The sequence below is a fragment of the Xiphias gladius genome, chromosome 21 (assembly GCF_016859285.1).
Source record: "Xiphias gladius isolate SHS-SW01 ecotype Sanya breed wild chromosome 21, ASM1685928v1, whole genome shotgun sequence".
NCBI classification, from domain to species: Eukaryota; Metazoa; Chordata; class Actinopteri; order Istiophoriformes; family Xiphiidae; genus Xiphias; species Xiphias gladius.
In genome coordinates, this window is record NC_053420.1 from 30,734,318 (window position 1) to 30,752,798 (window position 18,481).

Consider the following 18,481-nt stretch of genomic DNA (forward strand, 5'->3'; position numbering starts at 1 on the left):
GCACCTGTGGGCTAGGTTCCTGTTAGGCAGCACTTACAGAGACTAGGTCCCTCTCAGGATGTGGTGCGCACCATTCAAACTGCGAGACCACAGCGGCTTATATGGCTAAATGGATGGCTTTTCAGCACTAGTGGGGCACCTCTCCCTGTTACGGTGGTCTCTGCGATCCTTGTGTTCCCGCCAGTGACCCGAGATGGGCATGTGGCAGCGTAAGACTTTTAATTTTCTCTTTTAATTTTCTCTTTAATTTTCACTCGTTTATTCAGGTTTTTCCTTTCATTTGTCACCAGTCTATAGTTTAAAGGTAGAACCTCATTGTGATGACGCAAATAGGTGGGCAGAAAGCTGCCTGCTTAAATTTTTGCTGAAAAGCTTCATTTCAAATCAGGAAAGACACAAATTAACATGAACACAGAAGCTCTATTTAATCAAGATTGTGGCATTGACTATGTCAGTTTGAGATGTATAGGGTTAGAGCACTCTAAATAGCAGCCAATCAGAAATCCCCCAAAAGTAAAAAAATAAATTTTTACTTACCATATCTAAAAGGAAACAAAAGTATTATTCCCACGAATGAGAGCAACTTTAATTTAAATCTGAAGAGAGTTAAACATGGAATAACAAAGATTGTGGGAGTAGGGCAGTGTATGGTACACTGATGCAAGGTTAAAAAGAAAAATTTGTGAAACTTTGCAGGTGAACTGAAGGTCCAAAGGACTTACAGTACAGTGTCAGTTTGATAGCTGGTATAATCAACACACATGATCACAGAAAAAACTAAGAAAACACACTTTATCAACAAGTTTCATAAAGATACCACACATAGATTTCAGTATCAAGTGCAACACAGTAATATCTACTTTCAATCATCATGATTTTTATGTCAGTTTGAGTGGGATTGATCACTTTGTTCTCTTTGTCTTCAGTGTGTGTAGTACGCTAAAACACTTTTTTAGTGATGCCTTGTCAGTATAGCAGTTTTACAGTATTCACCCTGAGGTGCTAACTTGACAGTACACTCTTTGGTACCGTGGGGAAGTCTTTCTCCGGCTGATGCAGCCACAGCACTCCTCACTGTAGTAAAACCTGCAAAACAAGGCCAAAGACACACACATCACTGTCTCAGCATGGCATCACACATGATTGTAGTAGAGTAAAGCTTTAATGTCCCTGGATGGCAATTTGGCTTACAGCCAGCAGTCAACTTAATTAATACTCTTACATTTTATCAGACAAATGTACTGTAGATCCCACCTGTTTAAACGCAGCTCCTTGTCTATCTCCTCCAGAGTCTTCCCCTTGGTTTCTGGTAACATGAAGTAGAAGAAAATTCCAGCTGCCACAGCAATCACCCCGTACAACAAAAACATCCACGACAGACCAATTGCATCTGTTGAGTAGAAACACAGTTCACTTTTTGAACTTGTGACTTATTGTACATGAGCTTGTAACTAAGTGCCAGACGCAAAAATTAATTAATCATTAATTAATTAATCACTCTCAGATGTCTATCTGAGAACATAATTGTATGGCCTCAAATATCAAAATGTTTTAAATCACTATTACATCTATTCTTTCTTTTCTAAATGCTTGCATGTTCACTCTTAGCGGTAAGAATTTGTTCAGAAATCTTCATCATATCAGTCTTACAACATATAGTCCTTTTCTAATTCTGCCTCTTTTACATTTCAGAAGTTTGTCTTTTCAATAAGAAATAAATAATGTTTATTTTGATTTTTGGACTGCTCTTAAATTTACTTTCAGGCAGCAATATATTTTTCTTAACTCAAAGTCCTACACAGACAATGTCCACCCGCAAAGGTGTTTTCATGTCATTGGCTTCTCACTCTCCTGTTTGGTTGCATCTGTTTGGATGGAACAGCTTAAACCTTTAAAATTCTTGTATACCTTTTCCTCAGCAGACATGCTGACCTGTCATACCAGGAATAGCGGATGTGTTCCATTCAGTGTAACATAGTTCTATTTCATTTAAGTTTCTCAGAGCCCAATATTTCTCTCAGGAGGTGGTGGAGGCCAAAACAGAACTTAAAGGAGAGTAATACTGCTTGCATTCATTGGGTGGCTAGACATACAACTTCAAATTAATGCTAATGTTGCTATGTATCTGTTGGATGGGTAATGAGACAGTGTTTGCTGGTAAGTACACCATATCAACTTAAAGGGTGGTAATATGTTGGTGTTGAACAGATTCTTGTAATCAAATACACAAGGCTGGATTTTTGAAGTTGGTAATCAGACAGGATCAATAGGACTTTTACATGGTAGACATTCTGAGTTGTCAATAAATGAAAAGCAAAAGTGTAATTGATCAGTATGGCTATGATTGTGGTTGGTATTATTGCTGACTGCCTGGCTTAGTGGGGAATGTACATAGAAAAGAACTGTCATTAATATTATTAGTTACACCTGTGTTTTTCCTATTGTGACTAGTCAAAATGTCCTCCACGAAAAGCTTGTATGGGAACTCACCAATAACATTCAAGAAAGTGGATGTGACCAACAGGTTGGCAGCCCAGTTGAAGCAGTTGGTGAATGCAAATGCCCTTCCTCTGATGGCAGCTGGAAATATTTCACTCAGGAGAAGCCAGGTCACTGGTCAAAGACAAAAGAAGAGCTCAATTTCCTAGCTCTATTAACCCACAGGAAAAGGTGAGGCTGTATATTGGATACTCCTTAAATGCTAAGCGAAGGCAACTGGACTTGCTTGAAGTTCTTGAAGATGTTTCCTGGTCATCATGTGAGTCAATAGGATCACATGGGTCAAGGTGTGGATGGGGGCTAACAACTTGAGGGTCGTTAGGGTGACCCACCATGCTATCATGTGAGTGGCCTAGGTCACATGAGCCCTAGTGTGGATGGGTGTTCAGCTGTCTGGGGAGTGAACTTAGAACTGCATTGTAGGTGGCTGACAGGTCATGTCTGAGACCACCTCCTCTGTTTAGTGAAGGTTATTCAAGATTGACAATGATGGCTTCTTTCCCTCCTCTTTCAAACCATCGGTCTTCTCTGGCCAAAACCCGTACATAATGCATTGCTCGATAGTCATAAACCTAATGACCCTCAAGGTGTTAGCACCCATCCACACCTTGACCCGTGTTATCCTAACGACTCACATGATGACCAGGAGGGTTAACGACTCATATTACCTCAACAACTCCCAAGTGTTGCTGATCTCACCAGAGGATAAATACCTGGAACTCCCCACTAGTCAGTTAGAACTGAAGAAACTTTTCGGATGAGAGGCAAAACGTCTCCACAAACTTCAAGCAAATACAGTTGCCTTCGCTTAGCCCTTACAATATACAGAATTTATATTGGATAACTATACATTTAAGACAGTAATGCTACACTGGGCATCTCTGCATGCTAGCACCTATGAAATGCTTATTTGGTTAGGCTGACAGCCTCTCTGAGTATAGCTTTAAATGAATATGAAAATGAATGAATACTAGCAGTTGAACTTATTTAAACTCAGAAAAGACCCATTTTGAGTGAATATACAAACTTGGTCCAAATCCAACGGAGTACGCACTGACAACAGCCATCATACACGCGAGAATGATCCAGTTCACAACTGTGCCATAGATGTTCGAAGAAGACTCTGGACGAGGTTCCAGTGGTTTTTGTCCAGCTTTCTCAAATACTACATTTTCATTTTGTGTTTTGTTATTAAAAAGCCTTTGGCTCTCATCAAGAGGTGTGTCAAAAACTGATATATTACCATCAGTTAAATGAGGTAGATCTGTTATGTTAATGTTGAAATCGTCAGAATTACATGGCCTCTTAGCATTCATCAGTGAATGTCCACTGAGGAGTCCAATGGTTATCAGACACAGCGCCATAATGGAACATCCAATGATGAGCAGAGGCCTCCTGCCCACCCTGTCTGAAAACACCATCGAGGTCAGAGTGGCAATCACTTTGACCAATCCCAAACCCAAAGAAGCCAGCACTGCCGAGGCGTTGCCCTGAAACCCCACTGAATGGAATATGGTGGAGGCATAGAAGAGGATGTTTGGCTGACCTGTGAACTGCTGAAAGAGCACCAATCCGAGCCCAATTATAGTCCGAGTTCTCATATTGTCTTTACGCTGGAACAGATACATGAAGTGGTACTGAACCTTCTTGTTGTCCTTGCTGGAGCTGACTTTTGAGTCATCTGTGTCTTGGGTTTCAGTGGGGCTCATGAGGTCTCTTTCAGCATGATTGCAGTCATATCTTAAAGATTCCTTAGTGCTAGATGGAAGAAACCAGATAGAGACCAGCTGAACCAAAGTTGGAAATACAGCAAATCCAAACATCCACTTCCACCCTCTCCGGGAGTCAGAAAGAATGTAGTTGAAGGAATAAGCTGCCAGGATACCCACAGTGATCCCAGCTTCGTACAATGTCACCAGGAAACCCCTGTGATCCTGGTTAACCATCTCAGACACAAAGATGCAGCAGGACATGGAGGAAATACACATGGCGAAGCCTACTGTGATCCTGCCAGCCACCAGCGCAGGATAGGAACTGATGAGCAGGACCAGGCTGCCGGTCAGGACCAGGATGTTGCTGAGGAGCATGGTGTTCCTGCGGCCGTGGCGGTCGATCAAGCAGCCACCCACGGTGGAGGCTAGTAGAGCTCCAATCAACAAAGAACTGACCAGAGCCTCCTGCTGGATGCATGAGAGCCTGAACTCTGCCTTCAGCTGCAACAAAGCTCCTGAGATGATGCCCAGCTCATAACCAAAGACCAGGCCACCCAAAGCGGACACTACACTGGCCAATAGGAGGATGGAGCCACCTAGGAGTAAGGAAATATTCAGGTTTATTTTTTGAGATAAGCAAAAAACAATAGTAAATATATGACTTCATGATTTTTTATCTTAGCGTTTCAACTTCATGGGATTTTCATTAGAACATTTTGATTAAAACTTTTCTGTGTGATTGTCAGACCCACCATCAGGGCTTATAGAATAGCATTTGCAAATTGATAATGGACAAATCCTATTGGCTAACCAACTTCACTTGAATGGCAAAGTGGTCTCAGACTTTTGAACCACTATATACATAGTGAACTTCTAGTCTCCACACAAATAGATATGAAATAACTACATTTAAAGTTTTCTCCTTTACATTTTATTAGAGTTTCTTTCTCTACACAAACAACTGCACAATCAAAATTTGCTCAGTTAAATGGTAGTTTGCGGCACAAACGGCATCCCTACACCTTCCGACATACAGCGAATGATAATGTTTGACGTAATCTGTAAATGCAGGACCCCGAGCAGATCTTGCAGGCCAAACATATCTGGTACCTACAACGGCTGCCTGAACATCCAAAAACTACAGATTGAACAGAACTTCAATAACAACTCCAATTACAACTGCCACACAGGAGGTGTGGCAAGGCATCCAGTTCACTACAACTACAAAAAGGGTAGCAGTCTACAGCCTGCCCCCACCAACCTGACTAAGGAACTCATCAATTTCTTTGCCAGGTTTGACAAGGACAACAATGAACCCAGATTCAGTGTTTCAATGCCTGAGGGCTCCCAGGCCCTTACACTGCATATGCACTAAGTAAGGAGGAATCAACTAAGTGAAAACGTCTCGGCCAGATTGAGTACAGGGGACTTTACTCATCATGCATCATCTGCAAATGCTTTGGGAGACTGGTACTCTCTCATATCAAGATCTCCATACCAGCACCAGTTCGCCTACCAAGCTAATAGATCAATTGAGGGCGCAATCTGCACAGCTCTCCACACTGCCCATGCTCATCTGTAGGGCATGATGCATATGTCAGAATGCTCTTCACTGAATACAGCTAACAAGGCTAGCAAACTGGCAGCCACGCTTTATGGTGGGCCTGAATCCCAACCCAGGCAAATGGAATGCTGGATTTCCTAATCAACCACCCTCTGTCAGACTAGGCAAGCAAAGATCTTCCACCGTGACCCTGAACACCACTCCTCACAGGGTTGTGTGCTGAGCCTCGTCCTCTAATCCCTCTTCATACATGACTGTCTAACTGCCTACAACTTCAACACCATTTTTAAATGTGCAGATAACAATACAGTTGACAGATGACATTACTAACAGAGAAGAGGTGCAGAACCTGACAGACTGGTGCTCTTATCAGGAAATTATTGTGGACACAAAGAAAACCAGAAAAACAGTGCACAGCCAAATCTGCATTAAGGGTGAAGCTGTTGACAGAGTTCCCAACTTTAAGTTTTTGGGGATTGAAATTGTTGTTTACCCCGACTCAGTGGTGGGAAAAGCACAACAGCACCTTTAAATTCCTAAGGAAACTACAAAAAACTGCTGAACACACATTGCCTTATGCTTGCAGAATACCAATTAAGGTCTTGAACTTGAATTACAGACTGTTTGCTGTATTTACAGAAGACTCAGCTGAGTGTACTCAGCCAGGCCCTTTCCTCCAGGAATTTAGGCCTCTATTATCCTCTCCAGATGGCAGCAAGCATATAAATCCTATCTTCAAAATGTGCATTCAGGAAGCACACAGTGGCTGCAATTTACATGAACTACATTTTATGTTATGTTTTCTAACATACCACAATGGAAGACATAAGAAATAACATATCAAAACCACCATATTAAAAACTTTTCAATATGTGCAGTTATGTTGTAGCTAATGACAGGACAGCTCATGGGTTCTGGTTGTCAGAGTAATGCAAAATGTATGTGAAGTAGTAAAAATTATCTCCATTTACACCAGATGCAACAACTTATGTGTTAATGCATCAATACTAACTATCCAATACTTTAAAGGGATCAGGCTGCATAATGAGAATGTCTACTTTTGGTGCTTTGGTACATTTCAGTGATAATATTTTTCTACATTTAACTAAGTAAAATTTGCATGCTAGACTCAGTATTGTTATTATAATACTTCATTCATAGTATTATGAATACCCCCCCAAAAGTGCCAACTTTTATCAAAGTTTTATCAAAGTGCCAACTTTTATCAAAGTTGGCACTTTTCAGTCCAGGTATAGTAAATTAGGTCCAAGTACATCCAATCTCAGAATGTTTTTTACTTTTTTATATACTGTACCTATCATATTTTAGTTAGTTTCCTCATGAATGATACGTGTTTGTCATTCCAACTGCTCTACAGCTGTTCATCACATTAACCTGTGAGTCCTTTATGTGCAGGATCTATTGACAGAAATGCAAATGAGGCAGACCCGAATCCAAATGGAAGCTGTTGAATCTCAGTGCAGATTGTCTGTCTTCCATATGTGGAAAAATTAAGCTTGCACATACACCATTCGGCCACAACATTAAAACCATTAATTGGTTTTAATACTGTGGCTGATCAGTGTACAGTACATACATAGTGACAGAAAACCTGACAGAGAGTTTAATTTTCTTTGTTCATTTGATTGATTTATTCTAATGGTCTAAATGTAGTTTCAGAAACTTCAGCAGCTTCAGCACAAAAATTTGTGACTTTAAACAGGTCAAACTCGTCAACCCTGCAGGGGACCTTAATGGATTTCATTGATCTGTTACTTAAAAATAAACAGTCTGCAGAGTAAAGTTTTTTAGAATAGAATAAATAGAATGGAAAAATAAGCATTTACAAACAACTTACCCATTGCTTCTGTCCTATTATATAGACATTTCAGTCAGGCTGTGCAGGACTGGATTAGTTTCTTAGAAGACATCATCTGTAAAATATAACCAAAACATAATAATAATATTAATAATAATAAAAATAATAATAATATGGACATCTCCACTTCCTGTGGTGCTTTCCTCATCTGGCACCCACAGGGAGTATTGTGTCCTGCTCATAGAAAAGACAAGGGAGCCCACAAGAGCCTGTTGCAGCCGTATCTCCATGACAACCCTCTAGTTGATTTCCATGATTTCATTAGGGAGTCCACTTGAGATGGGCTCAAGAAGAAAGAAAGAATGTCTCCTACTAACGAGTATTAGTGTTTATCAAAGCGTGATATACTTTATCTTGTTCCTCTCAGCCATAGATCTCCATTGTTTCCCAAAACCTATTAAAAACACATCAGTGAGCCACACTATTGGACTGGGTGACATGTTCCTTCATTAAAAAGAATGTGGGTAGTGTAGTTTATTCAGAAACAGCTCCACAGACTAATAATGGTGATCACTTTAACAGTCTCTGGGGTTCCTTTAAGGCAGAGGCCACTGAGCATGTTCAGGAAAGCAGTTCTGTTTTCACTGCTTCCCCAGGTTGTTGTGCTACAAATCCCAACCTCTTGACTTTGGACTGGTTTTTTTGAGAAATTTTCGATGTCTCGGACAGAGTCTGATCGATACAGTGAGTATAAATATACTGTATGTCTAATTGAAGCGGACAAAGGACTTGTCTCTCTACTTGTCTTGCTAGGTCTTAGTACTGCATTTGATACCATTGACCATCATATCCTATTACAGAGACTGGAAAATTTAACTGGCAAATTTAACTGGCATTAAAGGAACCGCTCTAAGCTGGTTTGGGTCCTGTTTATCGGATCAATCTCAGTTTGTGCATATTAACGATAAATCCTCCATATACTCAAATATTAGTCACGGAGTTTCACAAGGTTCTGTGCTTGGACCAGTTCTATTCACTGTACCAAACGTGTTCCCACGCATGCGCAACGTCTGCCTTACAAGAACTACTCTCCAAAGACTGTGAAAGTGATGCTGTTATCAGTCTGTGGAGCTGTTTCTGACTAAACTACAGTGCCCACATTCTTCTTTATGAAGAAATATGTAACCCAGAGTAACAGTGGCTCACTCTTGTGTTTTTGATAGAAAACATTCATGTCAGTCAGTTATGCTATAAAACTGACCGGATTTATAGATTAAAATTTTTATAGATTATTTTCTCACAGCTCACTTTGGATATTTAAAACTCAATTACAAATAAAAAATATCTCCCATTAATTATCAATGGGAAGGATTCTGTAAGGTTTGTAGCATCATACTTTAAAATTCAGTACAATACAATTTTACCGAACCATGCATCCCAGCAGTGGCCTCTGTTTGCTTTATAACTGATTTTAAAATGTAACTGATAACATTTAGAGCTCTGATGGGCTTTGTGCCTAGTTCTATTGGCGAGCTGTTAAGCCCTTAAATCAGCATCAAGAGGGTAATCCAGCGGTTTAGTACTGTACTCCCGCAAAGTTTTGATACTTGTGAGAGACAGATTAAAAACGATTTATCAAAATCAAAGCAGCAGATGCGGGTATATCCTGACTGTTTGTCCCTATGGGTCAAGGTCCAAAAATGCTAGATCCTATATCTCCCTTAGTACAACTCAACAGCATTTTCGTTAGAACCTATGCACCTGGATGCCCATGTCTGATGACAACATCAGGGTTATTTTCTTGGGCTTTAAAAAACATAAGACATTCTACAACAGTTTTTACAGGCTAAATACAGCTCCTCACAAGAAGTAAACTGAACGTCATGTATAAAACCTGTGGAGTTCCCACAAAGCCACAAAGATGAATGTGCCTTAGCTGTCAGGGCTCCTAGACCTTCCTGTAGAGATGAGGGCAGTAAGAAGAGTCTTCTCTTTTAAACCTATTTCCTCTAAACTTATTATTAAACTCCATCTGCTGATGAAGACCATGTGTTATGGTTAAAAGCACAACAAGTGAGTAAGTAGACCTCCAGTGGAAATTGTTTTTTCAGCTGCTTTTAAGTGATTCTTTAATCATTTCACGATCGTAGCTTTTTATGTGCTTTACGTATTATTCTCTTTGTGTTGTGATTTTTTGGGATTTTACTGTCTTTTTTATGGCCCTGCAAGAACTGTGAAACTTCATTTGGAAAGGTGTTTAAATGTATCATTAATATTATTATTATTATTATTATTATTATTATTATTATTAGTATTAGTATTAGTAGTAGTAGTAGTAGTAGTAGTAGTAGTAGAATTAGTATTATTGTAATAGACAGGCTAACACTAGAAAAAAACTCAATCTGAGTTATTAATGTTTTCTGATGCAGTTAAAGGATCATTTTGATCAGTAATGTTTGTGAGCAGCAAAAAAAAAAGCTCATTGCCGTCTTCAAGTCCATAAATATTAAATACTGTGAAGCATCCTTAATAAAACATTTTTAAAAAAATCACATTCCAGTTACTTTCATATGGTTTGTTGTATTACCACAATTAATTATTATTTTCATTATTAATTTAAGTGTGAAATAATTTTCTGATTCACAGATTAACTGTTAAATCTATAAACTAAAGCTGACGTCTTCATGTTGCTTATTTAGCCTGAAAAACAGAATCTCTAATATACAGAATTTTTTATCTTCGATTCTGAATCTCTAAAAGGAGCATAATTGACTATTTAAAAACACGTCTTAGTTTAATATTTCTAAACAGTAACTTTCCACTGTGCCTCAAGGCAATTTTTTGCACTTAGGCTATTTGATAGAACATTCTCAATTATGGAGACGTATTTTGATGTAAAATGATGAACCGGCTTTTGCTATCTATGCTCATTGGCAACAATGGACATGGATACTTTTTATGATCTAAAGAGGCAAAAGGAACCTGCCTGAGTGGTCTGGATCTTATCCAGCGAAGGAGAACAGATTCCATACTCAGGTTTGAGAGGCTGTTCTGTAGGTTTCACCAGCCTAGAGCTAATATGCAGAAACCACACAGTATGGGTCAATATAAAATTAGATTAGATTGCAGTTATTTTTTTTAATTGTAGGGTGGAAAACAGTGGCAGTTAGGAATATGAAAGGACTTACATAAAGACATACTAATATGTTGTATTTCTTATGCAAAGGCACACAAAGGTTGTGCCAGAAATCAGAAAATGAAGAAGGCGGGTCCTAAGCCATATTTGAAAAACATAGAGTTTTAAGTAAAGCAACACATAACTGAGAGAATGTTCCAATACAACTTTTCTAACACGTGTTGCTTGAATTGTTATCACACTGTAGCCCTGCGGCACCAAAACATATTTAGGTGGGGGGGTGGGGGATAGTCAATTTTCTGTCAGTTACATAAGTAAATTTATCAGGACTAGTTTGTTTTTACTCTGATATTTGTCCCTTTTCTATTACAGTCATACGGTTCATTTAGCACTGTGACCAAGTTTATACAGTGCTTTATATCAAAGCAGCAAACTACAAGACAAATATTAGTATAGCTGTCATCCATTAACCGTCCTATTAAAAAGCAATCAAGAGTAAAAGCTGGATTATCTGGAGTGGTGGAAGAAGTATTTAAATCCTTTACGCCAGTGAAAGTATCAATCAATACCATAATGTAAAAAGTAACAATCCTACATTCGAAACCTGACTTAAGAGCAGAAGTATCATCAGTCAAATGTAGTTTAACTATCAAAAATAAGAGTATTCATCATCCAGTGTGTGAGTGTTATAATACTGACTTTTTATTATTATTATTAATTATTATTATAATTATTATTATTATTATTATTATTACTATTAATGCACGAACATGTAAGTAGCATTTTAACGTTGTGGCAGGTCAAGGGCGAACTAGTTAAGTACTTTATATTCTGTTGGGTGGTTTAATCTATAGCAATGCATCATATTCTATAAGCTTTGTATATGTTTTATATGAAGATTCTTAATCTGCAAAGTAACTGTTACCAGATAAATGTGGAGTAAAAAGTTAAATGTTCCCCCTGAACTGTTACAGAGCGGAAGTATAAAGTGGCATTGAATGTAAATACTCCAAATTGCACCGTACTTGAGTAAATGTACTCAGTTACATTCCACCAGGAGGGTCTATCTCTGCAGTTTCTGCCTTTGGTTTGAAAGACAAACAGACTCTTTGGCTGACCAGGGACCAAATCTTCTTCACAGCCCTTTTTGTAGCCGGGTTAGAGTTCCAGTTAACAGGTTTCTGCTGTGGACATGTCCAGATCCTCATCAACTCAAGACTGCCTGTCCGGAGAGGAACTGAGGCCGTCGGTCTAACGGGACGGGCAGAGGCGGCTGTCTGCTGGAACACTGTGATGAGGTCCGAGGGCACGTTCAGTCCGCCGTCAACTTGTATATTGTCGGCTACGGGACGTCCGGGGAAGAGAAATGGCACTCACCGTGATCAGCAGAGCGGGTTAAACCACTGAAGATGCTCCTGGAAAACTGCCGGCTCGCCAGGAAGTGTGAGCTACGTGGCAGCCGCGTCAAGTCGCAGGGAAGAACACTTCTTGGCGAAGTTTTGACGCCAGAGGTCGACAACTGTCCAACCAGTACGAGAGAGGCGTAACGCACGGCCCACCGCCCAGCCCGGAGGAGGTCTGACGGACCAGTTCAGTCCACTGTTGTTGGTAGAGCACCAAACCACCCCACACAGAGGGAGGTCAAGACCGTACCATGTTAGAGAGGGACACCCAACAGTTCCCGCCACGAGGAAGGGGAGAGGACAGACTCTGTTTTAACAGGAAGAAACCTCTGGCAGAACCAGACTCAGGGTGGGGTGGGTTGAGGAATGGAGGAGGGGGGGGCAAGAACAGCTGTATATACTGTTGTATTCAAGCACTGTCAGACTGAATGATCATAATAGTTATACTTATAGGAGTAATAGTGTTTTAATAACAGCAGCACCAATTCATAATAATAATAATAATAATAATACATAACGACGATGATGAGTTTTGAGTAGTAGTAGCTGCAGATCCTGCTACTACTCCGGATCCTGCAGCTCCGGAGTCCGAGATACCTGCTGAATGAGAACAGAGAAGACCAGTCAGTAGTTTTATATTCTGATAAAGGTCAACAGTTTGGGTGTTTCAAAAAATGACCCACAATTGCAGTGATGGAATACAACCAAGTATATTTACTCTAGTGCTGCACTTAAGCACAGTTTTAGGTACTTGAGCACAAATGTGTGTTTTCTTCTATTTCATGTTTCCTCTTCACTGCATTTCAGAGGTATAGTGCTCTGTACTCTAGCATGTGTTATCATGTAACAAACTGAAACATCTGATAGATGTTCTAACAACTCCTGCTGAACTGGACTTGACACCGCGAACGGTTGAAGAGACATCATTCTTCATAAAGAAGCACATGTCATGAGCAGGTACAAACCCTCTCTGACCAGTGGTTTAAAGGCTTCTGAGGAGCTGAAGTTGTTTGCATGATGTTGAGACGGAAGATCAACACACATTAACACCTTATCGTACAAACAGTTTAGGCTGGTGATACCATCAGCGTAATAGATACAAGTGAGCTGGTACGCTTGGTCTTTATTAGCTGTTGTTTGCTGCACCGCTACTTGTTCCTGATGATGGTTTTAGAATAAGACTGAAAGGTAAAAACACAAATATGCAAAATATAATATATAATATATATATATATAATAGGAAAATGGAACAAAACAGGCTTAAGCTGCCCTCATATCAAGTGCTTATGGTTTCTTCTGGAGGCCACGTACAGTAACAGGTAGTCTGTTGCCTAAATAGGTGAAATACAGCAGCCAAAGAAGAAAATCTGTCTGACCTATTCAAAAATATCTGGGAGAAGAAAGCGATTGCACAACTTTTACTTTTCATTTAAACTTTAATTAAAATATGCAATTAGGACAGACCACTCTATGGAATGAACAACACTACAATGAGACCTTTAGTTTAGCAAATTCAGTCCCTGAATGTTGCTTATGTTCAGACTGCCCTTAACTTCATCCATGAGGGTAATACTAAAATGAACCATATTATGTAGTAATATGGAAGCAGCTAATGTATATTGAGTAAGCATCTCCAACAAGGTGTATGTAGAGAACCTGCCTCCGAACTTTACAAAGCAAGGGAAAGTTAAGAAATTAATGAAGAATTTGTGAGTACATACATTTACGTATGGTTTTGTCCTCTAAGTCTCTCTTAATGCACCGTAGATGAACAGTTTAAGATTTATTTCACAACTAGAAAAACATGTCTTTTCATCAGGCAATGTCAGCGCGATGTTTCCCATTGTAGTGAATGTGTATACGTAGTGGCCGCTAGGTGGCAGCATATAGAAACGGAGCAGAAGAAGAGGTCGACAACAGGCAGTAGAAGAAGACAGGAGTCAACATTGGCCCAGGAGAAGAGCATGGCGGCGCTAGAGTTACTGAGTAAAGCAGAGTTATTAAAACAAGGAGCGGAAGCCCGGGTGTACCGCGCAGAGTTTCTGGGAAAGCCAACGATAGTGAAAGAAAGGTTCCCGAAACTCTACAGACACCCCGCTTTGGACGAAAAGCTGACACAGCGCAGAACGGTGCAGGAGGTCCGCTCCATACTGCGCTGCCGGAGGGCAGGTAGGTTTCCCCGCAGCCCTCTGCTGGTCCCAGCCGGACAGAATCAACACGGTTAGAAAACTCGGCTCGAGCCGAGACTGTCGCGCTGCGGACCGTGCAGACGCCGGTGTGACAGTGTCACCAAACATCGGTGGCCCAGGGAGATGTGGCTTGCTGTATTTCAATGAAAATAGACACAACAAAGGTAGTCTGGGTCTGGCTATGAAGCCAGACGCTAGCGTTTAGCTAAATGAGTTTCTTTCACTACGTTAGCCTCGATATGATCGCCTCAACCCAGCTGCCGTACACTAAGACAGCCAGGTAACGATTGATTAAATCTGCCGCTCATTTATTGGATTAGGCTGATCAGTTCAGTTCAGATCTTTACCGTCCCACAAGTGGAAAGTCTTTGCATCAAGGCGGTTAAGAAAACGTTAAATGTGCAGAAACACCCGGCATCTTCATGACGTCCGGGGACTTCAGTCACCTGAAGCTGGATCCATTACTTTTTATACATGTTTCTGTTGACTTACTGTTCATCTCTTATTTTTACTATTTTACAGTAGTCGTTCTCTCATTTTTCTTTCTCTTTCCTAACTGCGTGTTGGGCAGTTGTACCAAAGCACTTTCCCAGCGGGGAACAGTAAGGTTTTTTCTGATTCTGATCCTGAAACCCAGTAAAAACACAAAAAGACAATTGTGGACATTTGAAGTGCTGAAACTATACACACAAGACAAAATGCACTAAAAAGGGACCTATGATAATCAATTGACCGCATAGTATTTCAAATGTCAGAAAGTAATCTTCAGATTGCTTGGTTTGTCTTAATAGTAGAATAATACCCCAAGATAACTAATCTACAATGAAAGTAGCAAATCCTGGTGATAAATTTAAATTTTGACAAACTGATTAACCTGATAATCAGATATAATTGCCATTTTATGTCACTTCATTATTAATTCAGTTAAAACTGTAATCATCTTTTGTCTTATTCACTTTTTCAGTCACTGGAAAAAATCTGACATTTGATGTCTGAAACCAGGCAACTATTTGATAAACTGACTTTCAGCACTATTGTCAAGAAACAGTCTTAACAACCTCTGAAAATCATTTTTACTTCATATAAGTACTCCACAGACGCTGGCAACTAGGTATAGTTAGGTCCATAAGTATTTGGACAGTGACACAATTATGCCTCTGTACACTACTACGATGAAATTGAAAGGAAGCCATCAAGTTGTGATTGAAGTGTGGACTTTCAGCTTTAATTCAAGGGGTTTGACAAAAATATCACATTAACTGTTTAGGAATTACAGCCATTTTTATACATAGTCCATCAAGATGTGATTGTGGTTGAAAATTCTAAATCCGATCACAGATTAGAGTATAGCACCATGATGTACACATTACTTCAGTGCCCTTAAATGAGTATAATTAATGTTGTTCTGCCTTGTTGTCTTGAAAACTGCCACCCTCTCTCTCTGTTCCGTTCTAGCTTTAAGGGAAAAGTCTGGTGATAGTCTGTATTTTTCTTATTGTCAGCAAACCCCATGTGCAGACCAAAACCAACACTGAATGGACCCTACTAACAAGTACTGTGTGTGTATCCAAAGCCTGATACATCCGACTCTTCTGTGCGATAGAGCTCAATTGTTCTCCACAAACTATTAAAAACATCAGTGAGCCAAACTAGCTGCGGTTACATCGACTCTTTTCTTCATTCTGACTGAAATCATTCCAGTTAAAGATTTCGGGACAGCTGTTGACATGGGATGTGATTTAATACTTCTGGTGTTTACATGCAATCTTATCTCTTTGGCACATGTTCGATCAGTTTATCCAATAATGTTCAGCTTTGAAGCCACCATTTTTGGGAAATGGTGAAATGTATGTCCCCACACATTTACATGAAAATGAACAGCAGCATGCGCAGAAAGAACGCAGCCAGAAAGTAATTAGGTTAAATTGTTTACATGGTTAAAGTTTTCTTTTAATGGGTTTATGAAAAGGTTTAAAGTGTCCAACACAGGTTTATAGTCATAATAATTAAATTTTGTATCTTTAGAGCCCAACATCACAGCCATACAGGTTGATAAATCAGTTTCCTTCAATTTCTCTTCTTCTCAGGAATATCTGCCCCTGTAGTCTACTTTGTGGACTACACCTCGCACTGTATTTTCTTGGAGGAAATCGTGGGTTCCTCGACTGTGCGAGACCACATTGCATCCACTCAGCAGTCTGATTCCTGTAAGGACCAGGAGCTGGAGTGGCTGGCTCAGCGGGTGGGCCAGATCCTGGGCAAAATGCACGATGAGGATGTCATCCATGGAGACCTGACCACCTCCAACATGCTGCTGAGACGCAGCCAGGGGGACGAAGAGTCCGACCTGGTCCTCATTGATTTCGGCTTGAGTTATATCTCTGCTCTGCCGGAGGATAAGGGGGTGGACTTGTACGTGTTGGAGAAGGCTTTCCTCAGTACCCACCCCAACACAGAGACTCTGTTTCAGAAGCTACTGAAGAGCTACACAGCATCATCCAAGAAGTCATCAGCCGTCATTAAAAAGCTTGACGAGGTTCGGTTGAGAGGCAGGAAGAGGTCCATGATGGGATGATGATCCAAGCTGTGTACAGGGACAAGCCTCCCTGGAAACTATGTGTCTGAAAACATGCTGAAATTCTAAAGCTGTTGTTGTGCACAAAGACAGTTGTATTTGAAGGAAAAAAATAAATAAAATGTTTTGGAGTAAAATGGACAAAAGTTTTTTTCTGCCCATGATGATGTGTCTGAAGTTACATATAGACGTTTCTCAGCATGTTACCCGTTTCACACCATACCTGAAATGAACTGCTGTTGAAACGGTGGTTATATGTAGCCTAGATGTCTATTCTGACTTGAGTTCCCGAGACATCTCTGACCAAATGAGCACTCAAGGGCATATGTTCCCTTTAAAATCTCCTCATACTAAACGAGTACGCAGGACATACACGCTGACTAAGAGCACAAATCAGACTGCAGATATGTGGACACGAGGTGGACACAAGTTCACTGACTGTATTTCAGCTGTTAGACACTGATGTAAATATACTCAGATCTCCTCTCCACTGCACAGCACAGTCACCTAAAAAACAGAAATTGGATGCATTCACTTTGAGCAAAGTATCCACTTTGAAAGTTGCTATTGGAATCTTGTACTGAAATGATACGTGCCCATGTTACAGCTACATTGGGGTTTAATACTGTATTGAGACCAGACTGTGAAAGACAGCAGAGACCATCTTCAGGTTTCTACACTGAATCACTCAGTGCAGAAAAGTGCTGCATTACTTTAAAGCCACACCCCCATCGGTGATGTCACTGCTGAGTCAAATAAGCCTAATGCATTTACAATGGAAACAAAGAAGAACATACTTGATAAATGAATCAAGAAATGTAAGTTATGTTATGACATTGGTTTGATATCTGTCATGTTTAAAGGACCATAACGGTGTTTTTGCATGGTTTATCCGATTTATAGTAAACTATGCTTACTTTACACTGACCATTGCCCAAGTCATGACCTTTTGGTATATTTTAAATTTTTATTTCTTACTTTCCAGACACCAACTAGTTTCAATTTATTGCAGTATCGTAGGAAAATAATTTCTTCTTGCCGAGTTACTTAAGCCACCACTCAGAATATTTGCTCTCATTACAGTGCTTTATTAGATTGCATGCATAATGTTCAGTGTGAGACTTTTTGCTGCTAGTTGTATGTCACCACTAGTTTGGTCTAATCTACATTTATGAAAGGGCAAATCACAGGCTCCTGTCATTAACGGCTAACAATGCCTTACAATTATCTATAACATTTATTGGAAAAAAAACAGGGCAAAACACACTGAACCTACTAGAACTAAAGGAAATTAGTACAGACCAAATTTTAATTCATGAGAAATCACTCTTGTGGCTAAAAGAAAGAAAAAAGAAAAGGGTCCCACGGTGGGTCCCGATCTTCTACCTCTATCCTTCTATTTCGTAAAGCTGAATTCAGTTATGTGAAAGTTGACTTGTATATCTCAAGGGCTTTGTTAAAAAGTGGGTGTGTGGAGTTCCATCAACTGGCCACAGAAAAATCTGCATGAAATGGGGGAGATATGATGAATACAGATGAGTCATCTTGGGGAGAGTGATATCACTCATCTTACAGCACATCTAG

At 40.0% G+C, this 18,481-nt stretch overlaps 2 protein-coding genes across 2 annotated transcripts; one reads left to right on the plus strand and one right to left on the minus strand.

Annotated features, from left to right (window-relative positions):
* Positions 1–778: 778 nt before the first annotated feature.
* Positions 779–12,189, minus strand: slc2a10 (solute carrier family 2 member 10). Its single transcript, XM_040158725.1, has 6 exons — positions 12,108–12,189; positions 7,634–7,709; positions 3,527–4,807; positions 2,491–2,613; positions 1,255–1,390; positions 779–1,086 (listed from the first exon to the last, which is right to left on the minus strand). The coding sequence occupies exons 2-6, from the start codon at positions 7,635–7,637 to the stop codon at positions 990–992; spliced, it is 1,641 nt and encodes a 546-aa protein (XP_040014659.1). The 5' UTR covers positions 7,638–7,709; positions 12,108–12,189; the 3' UTR covers positions 779–989.
* tp53rk (TP53 regulating kinase) lies at positions 12,140–17,034 on the plus strand. Its single transcript, XM_040159099.1, has 3 exons — positions 12,140–12,260; positions 14,000–14,302; positions 16,410–17,034. Exons 1-3 carry the CDS (start codon positions 12,140–12,142, stop codon positions 16,895–16,897), a joined length of 912 nt encoding a protein of 303 aa, XP_040015033.1. The 3' UTR covers positions 16,898–17,034.
* The last annotated feature ends 1,447 nt before the right edge of the window (positions 17,035–18,481 follow it).

What these genes read in the sequence shown, in the direction of transcription:
- slc2a10 (XM_040158725.1), bottom strand. An exon ending in CTCCGTTGGATTTGGACCAA is followed by an intron (nt 2,614 to 3,526) that starts GTTTGTATATTC and finishes GTCTTTGACCAG; the next exon opens with TGACCTGGCTTCTCCTGAGT. An exon ending in AAGGAGCTGCGTTTAAACAG is followed by an intron (nt 1,087 to 1,254) that starts GTGGGATCTACA and finishes CTTGTTTTGCAG; the next exon opens with GTTTTACTACAGTGAGGAGT.
- tp53rk (XM_040159099.1), top strand. Translation starts at nt 12,140, where the DNA reads ATGCTCCTGGAAAACTGCCGGCTCGCCAGGAAGTGTGAGCTACGTGGC. An exon ending in GGTCGACAACTGTCCAACCA is followed by an intron (nt 12,261 to 13,999) that starts GTACGAGAGAGG and finishes GTGTATACGTAG; the next exon opens with TGGCCGCTAGGTGGCAGCAT. An exon ending in ACTGCGCTGCCGGAGGGCAG is followed by an intron (nt 14,303 to 16,409) that starts GTAGGTTTCCCC and finishes TCTTCTTCTCAG; the next exon opens with GAATATCTGCCCCTGTAGTC.